The following is a 6,933-nucleotide window of genomic DNA, read 5'->3' as shown; positions in this document are numbered from 1 at the left end:
CGTACATCAGTTCCACGAGCGCGTCCTCGCCTCCGAGCCGCGCCGCCACCTCCGGCATCCCCCTCGCGTTGCGCCGCACCCGCTGGTAGTGATCCATCTGCTTCGCCGTCTTGATCATCGCGCGATGCCCGTCGTGCGCGGGGAACTTGAAGCCGCCGCCGGCCAGGGGGATGAGGCTGGCGCTGTCCTCCGGGACGGGCACCTGCACCATGACGCCGTCCAGGCACACCATCGAAAAGCTTTCTGGCACGGCCACGGCGGCATTATTGCTGTGGCCGTCCATGGCACGCTGTAGTAGCCTGCTGATCGCCTTCTCGCGGGGTTCGCTGGAAGTAGGCGAAATCTAAGAGCTAATGATCGTCGCGATGCCGGCACAAATATCTCTACAACTATTAAGAGCACATTGTAGACTGCCCCCGCCCTCAGCAGCACGTCGCCGTAGCAGCACCTCGCGCCCGGCTCCGTTCGTCGGCGAACCCTCTTCCCCCGCCCCACCGCAGTGAGCTCTCTCGCCAAGTGTAATCGCTTTCCTCGTATGGCCCGTGCCTCGCAGGTCGCTCTGACTCGGAGGCCGGCGAGCTGCTCGTGCTGGGCGCCGGGATGCTGCTCGTCCATCTCGGGCGCGCCTGCCGGGCTCGCCGGCCTCGATCGCCATCCTCATCCTCTCCTTCCAAGGTACGTACGTGGTGGCTCTGATTCATTTTCCGGAAGCGCGTGCCTGGTGTTCTTTCCCTTCTGCCAGTACCAATCGATCCCGCCTGTTCAGATTTGTGGGGGAGGAAGGGCAAGTGTGACTGAACCGGTGTCCGTTTCCGGTGCGGTGCTCGCGTCCGTCGCGCAGGGTCGATATGCGGCATCACGTTCACCTTCACCAACCGCTGCGGCGACACGGTGTGGCCGGGCCTGCTGTCCGGCTCGGGGACGCCGCCGCTGGAGACCACGGGCTTCGCGCTCGCGCCGGGGCAGTTGCGCTCGCTGTACGCGCCGCAGGGGTGGTCGGGCCGCTTCTGGGGCCGCTCCGGCTGCACCTTCGACGCCTCCGGCAAGGGGTCCTGCGCCACGGGCGACTGCGGCTCCGGCGAGGTCGAGTGCCGTGGCGCGGGGGCGTCGCCGCCCGCCACGCTCGTCGAGTTCACGCTCGACGACGACGGCGGCAAGGACTTCTACGACGTCAGCCTCGTCGACGGCTACAACCTGCCCTTTGTTTAGGAGAGCAGATTTTAGCAATTGGTTACAGGACAGTGTTTGCCATTGGGTGCAAGGAGAGGTGGGTTCCTTAAATGATGCCAGGTACTTGGAAAATATCCTCCTCCTTTTGACTGGTCGACAATTGGACACGGCCACTGAAATTGCTGCCTCAAGGGGTGATGTTCGGTTGGCAATCTTGCTAAGTCAGGCAGGTGGGTCAATGTCAAATCGATCTGACCTTGCACAAACACTGGATCAGTGGAAAATGAATGGTATAGATTTTGATTATATTGAGGAAGACTGGTTAAAGGTATATATGTTACTTGCTGGTAACGTACAGGCCGCTTTTCTAGATTTACCAATTGACTGGAAGAGGTACCTTGGTTTGATTATGTGGTATCAATTATCACCTGATACACCACTCGATATTATCATTCGTTCTTACGATCAACTCCTTGGTGAGGGCAAAGTTCCCTATCCTGTTCCTGTATATATAGATGAAGGACCACTTGATGAAGCACCTCAGTGGTCCTCGGGTGACCATTTTGATATCTCCTTCTACCTAATGCTTCTTCATGCCAATAAAGACGAGAAGTTTGGGCTGCTAAAGACTATGTTCAGTGCATTCTCATCTTCATTCGACCCCTTGGATTATCATTTCATATGGCATCAGCGTTCAATTTTGGAGGCTGTTGGAGCTTTCAGTTCAAATGACCTTCACTTGCTAGATTTAAGTTTTGTTTATCAATTGCTTTGTCTTGGGAGGTGCCATTGGGCTATCTATGTCATTCTGCACATGCCGTATCTTGACGATGCCCCATACATTCATGAGAAATTAATCAGGGAAGTTTTATCACAGTACTGCGAGTCATGGAGTAGAGATGATGCTCAAAGGCAGTACATTGTAGAACTTGGTATACCAGAAGAATGGATGCATGAAGCTCTGGTGAGTAGAAAATTTCTTTAGTAATATGCTTTGCAAATGGTTTATAATGCCAGTGCATGAAAAAACATCACACATGAAGCAAGTGTAGCTAATGAGCTCTATATACAGGCTCTTTATCACGAATACTATGGAGATAAACAGGGCGCACTGGAGAATTTGATTCAGTGTGGCAACCGGAAGAAAGCTCATACTATTTTCGTGACTTCTGTTGCTCATTCTATGTTTCTGTCATGTAAGTTTTGCTTACAGTGCCCTAAACATTTTTTCAATGAATTTCTTTATTTGGTAAATATATTACCCTTTTTCACCATGGTTGAAACATATTGCTTTTGCTGTGCATAAATATACAGCTGCACGTATTTCCTAGAAACCTCATGATGAGTTTGTTCAAACAATCTATTCATTTTATTATCTTTTTTTTGATAAACATGGCATTCCTGGTATGAATATGCAGTCACTTCATTCGTTGTTATTTTGGCTCAGCTAACCATCAGGAGGTCTGGAGGATCACAAGTGCCTTGGAGAACCACAAGTATGAAATTGCTGACTGGGACCTTGGTGTCGGAATATACATAGACTTCTACGTTCTGAAGAACTCAATGCAAGAAAGAAATGCCATGGATGATTCGGTACAAGCCCTTACTTCAGATACAAACTCACAAGCATTTCCTTGTAGAACTGTGGCTGAGATCAGCATTACTTTTTTTTGTTTCAGGGTTCACTCGAGGAGATGAGTGAATCATGCAGAAGTTTCTTTGGCCGATTAAACAAGTCGTTGTTAGTCTGGGGAAGCAAATTACATGTTGAGTCAAGGTAACGTTTGATTCTGCAGTATGTGACTGATCCACATCCACTATCTGAAACCATTTCCTTCTGTACCATGTTTTGATGGAGTTGGGCCACTGGATTATAATGAGTTGATGCAAATAGCAAACCTGAACTACCTGAGGAACTTCACTGTTATGTTAAATTGTTCAAATCCCAGCTCATCAGCACCATTTGGAATTCTGAAGCATTCTTGTTTAGGTTTATATTTGGAGTATTCTCTCACTGGGCTTGCTGACAGTGTCGTGTTTGACAGGGCATGCTACTCGAAGATGGCAGAGGAGCTATGCGCGCTTCTGGTGGACACCCCAAGCGAGACGCTGAACCTACCCATGGGGTGTCTTCTAACGATGCTCAACGCTCCAGTTCCGGACGAGAGCAGGTCGTCGTACCTGCAGGACGCACTCTCCGTCTTCACCGAAATCCTTTGCAGCGATCCGTAGCACAAGGGTCCACGGTGTTGCCGTAATCTGGGTGAAGGGAAGTGAAGCCTACAGGCAACACGCCGAAGAGTTTGTACGTCTCATGTTTGGTACTTGTAGAAAAATTAGGAATGTATAACTATGACCTGATGTTGCTCCGGTGAATTTGTAACTCTGTCTGAAGACATGTGTCGGGATTTTCGTTGTATGTGAGTACCAGGTCTTGTGAAACGTTGACTTGCGAGCTGTACCAATAGGGAGTGATTTTCTGGGCTTCATTTCCTGTGTATCCGTGTGTGTGTATGTGTGATTATTACAGGGAAGGGCAGCGTCACGGCGACCCGTGCTTCGGGGTACATTGGAGATTATTGAGGCCTTCGTTTCAGCCGTAAATCACAGGGATTAAAGAGTGCGTTCGTTTGTTCAGGATTGAGGCTAGGAATGGTTCCAGTTGATCAAAGCTTATACAAATTAGATAAACATTTCTGGTTGGATTGGTTTTAGGTCATGATTCCGGAACAAATGAACACACCCACTTGGAAATGATTTAGTCCCCCTCAATACCACTCATTACGATCTTGATTCAACCCACTTGGAAATGATTTAGGCCCTGTTTGGTTTCTTTAGTCACTAAACTAAATTTTAGTGACTAAAGTTTAGTCCCTAAAGCATCCCGTTTGGTTCTAATGACTAAACCGGACTAAAGAGCATTAATTGCTATGAATAATGACTGTTTTACCCCTATTAATTAATGAATGTTCGCTATAAAAAGAAAGTGGAGAGGGCAAATAAGGTAAAAATATTATTTTAGTCCCTTTTAGTCATCCCCTTGGTGACTAAAAAACTAAAGTTTAGTCACCCCACTTTAGTTAACGTGTTTACTTATTTAGGGACTAAAAGTGTAAACTTTAGTCACTAAACTTTAGTCACCTTAAACCAAACGGGGCCTTAGTCCCCCTCAATACCACTCATTACGATCTTGATTCGGGAGTGTTGATCTTGCTCTGGCGTGCACGTATGAGGTTCAGGTCACGCCTGTTGAAGGAGGCAACGACAATCATGAGTCAGCTAAAATAGGGATATATATCATCCGCGATGGGCCGGTGTTTAAAAAAATAAAAATAAAAAAAAGCATATTCGCTTAGCTTTAATCTGTATTAGCTTCAAATAACCGACTTTAATTCGAAACAAACAACCCTAAGACCTCTAGGATACCAGCGCGTAGTACCTTGTTTGTGATTGATTGAAACACAATTGAAGCACAAGGTACAGCGTGGGGGTGGCGTGGCTCTGCTCGGTGCAACTGCTACACCTGCGCACCTAAGGGCTTTTGACTTATAAAATCAAGTGTTTTTATGGTGTCAGATAAGGATATCTCTACTAACTATTAAGTTAGCAGTGTAAACCGCCCCCGCATCCGTCCGCACGCCCTCCCGCAAACCCCGCAGTGCTTCCAACCACCTCCGCAACCGACAGGACGCCGCTGCGGCGGCACTCGCTCCGGCTGCTGGCGCTCGTCGCCGGGGAGCACCCGCGGGACGCCATCGCGCCGCTCGTGCCAGGGCTCCTGGCCGCCGCGCTGCGCCGTGTCCGGGACCCGGACTCCTCCGTGCGCGCACCGCCCGCGGCGCTGGCCCCGCTCACCGACGTCGTGCTCCACGAGCAGGACCAGTGCGCGCAGCTGGCCGCAGCGCTCGCCGCCGCCGCTGGAGAAGAGGCCATCGGGGTCGTAGGCGTCCTTGACGCGCATGAAGCGCGGCAGGCCGGGGTACTTGCGCGCGGCAGGCCGGGGTACTTGCGCACGGCACCGACGAAGGCGAGGTTGCGGTTCTTGCCCCAGTGCGGCAGGCCGCCGTACTTGATGATGCCCATCTGCTCGACCTCCTCCAGCACGTCCTCGAACAGGCGCGCCCGCCCGGGGTCACGGCTGCGGTAGTATGTGATGTCGAAGTCCACCATGTCTCCCGACGGCTCCCCGCGCGGCGCGGGCTTGCCCAGGTAGGCTGTGGACGCCTTCACGTAGCGCATGAGGATGCCGTCGTAGAGCTCCACGCCACATAGCGTCCTGGGCTCCAGGTCCCGCAGCCGGTGCACCTCAGCAACGAACAGCACGGCGCGGCGCACGGGGAGGCTGAAGGTGGTCTGGTGGAAGAGGGTGCCGCCCCGCACGCGCGGGTCCCAGGGGCACACCGTCAGCAGCGCGTCCTCGGGCCCACCACGGGGTACCCCGCGAACAGCCCGCCGCTCAGGGGCGGGCTCCCGCAAACCCCGCCACGCTTCCAACCACCTCCACAACCGACAGGACGCCGCTGCGGCGGCACTCGCTCCGGCTGCTGGCGCTCGTCGCCGCCGCGAATAGCCCGCCGCTCAGGGGCGGGCTCCCGCAAACCCCGTCGCGCTTCCAACCACCTCCGCAACCGACAGGACGCCGCTGCGGCGGCACTCGCTCCGGCTGCTGGCGCGCCATGTGGATCACAATGAATTCCGAAACATTTTCTCATAACAATATAACGCACATTTGTACATAAGTTATCATATTATTAGATGTTCTCGTTGCAACGCAAGAACACTCATCTAGTATATATATAGGCCGTGGCCAAGACGTGCATTTTTATTGGAGCTCGGGCCAGTTGGGATATGCTCTATCCCATGTTTCTCGGAACAAACTCAGCCCATGCATGTAATATTAATGCTTGCGCAGAAAGCCACGTCGTTACGTGAACTCCATCTATGCCTTGCCAACAGCCAACAGTTTCAATCTTAGGATCAGGCGCTCGCTCTAGGAATAGATCCTAAACGTACAATATTTTTTTTGGCAACTTTAATATTTTAACATAGATGTACATAAAATTTAGTGCTAATCTTTAGTCACGTGTTGTTAAACATATTATTGAGGATAAGAATATTTTTTTGGTGCACTATTTTCTCTATGCAACAAAAAGGCGAAAAAACATGCATGCATCCGAATCCAAATTGTGTCCGCATCCGAACTTTATATCAATTATTAAAAAACGATACAGAACAAATTTAAGATTTGCTTTTATGAATCTTAATAAGCTTAATGCAAAAATAAGAATAAAAATTTATATACCAAATTCCATATCATATTTATTTGTAATCGAAGAAATAAGACAAAAAAATTAACATCCAAATAAGTATCGAGAACCATCTCTACTCGCTCCGGAGTCTAGACGAAGTGATGAACAAGAAAAAAATGTACAATGAACCTGAACAAACACTATCGGAATCCGATTCTTTACCGACACAACAAGAACACACATTTTTGGCGGCCGGCATTATTTTCGGTGGCCAAGCACTGGACGCCGAAAATAACCGCTAATTTTCGTCGGATACTAACGGCCGCTGAAAGTTAGTGTAAAAAACGGCGGCCTTGCACCTAGCCGTCGAAAATAACATTATTTTCGGCGCCACCTTTCTAGACACCGAACATTAACGTTTTCATAGGGCCTTGTGACCTCCTCTTTCTACCTCTCTTCCCACGCACTTCCCTCGTCGGTCGTGTCTCTGGCCGACGTCGCCCCGCCTCTGGTG

General features: G+C 50.3%; 1 protein-coding gene across 1 annotated transcript; it reads left to right on the top strand.

The window, feature by feature from the left end:
• Positions 1-535: 535 nt before the first annotated feature.
• LOC103628666 (nuclear pore complex protein NUP96) lies at positions 536-3,792 on the top strand. The gene is made up of 7 exons (XM_008648831.3): positions 536-770; positions 842-1,093; positions 1,176-2,134; positions 2,243-2,366; positions 2,618-2,763; positions 2,850-2,947; positions 3,216-3,792. The coding sequence occupies exons 1-7, from the start codon at positions 536-538 to the stop codon at positions 3,400-3,402; spliced, it is 2,001 nt and encodes a 666-aa protein (XP_008647053.1). The 3' UTR covers positions 3,403-3,792.
• The last annotated feature ends 3,141 nt before the right edge of the window (positions 3,793-6,933 follow it).

This window comes from Zea mays, chromosome 5 (assembly GCF_902167145.1).
Source record: "Zea mays cultivar B73 chromosome 5, Zm-B73-REFERENCE-NAM-5.0, whole genome shotgun sequence".
In the NCBI taxonomy this organism is placed as follows: domain Eukaryota; kingdom Viridiplantae; phylum Streptophyta; class Magnoliopsida; order Poales; family Poaceae; genus Zea; species Zea mays.
Note: the sequence above shows the minus strand (reverse complement) of the source record. Positions and strands in the feature narration are given on the sequence as shown.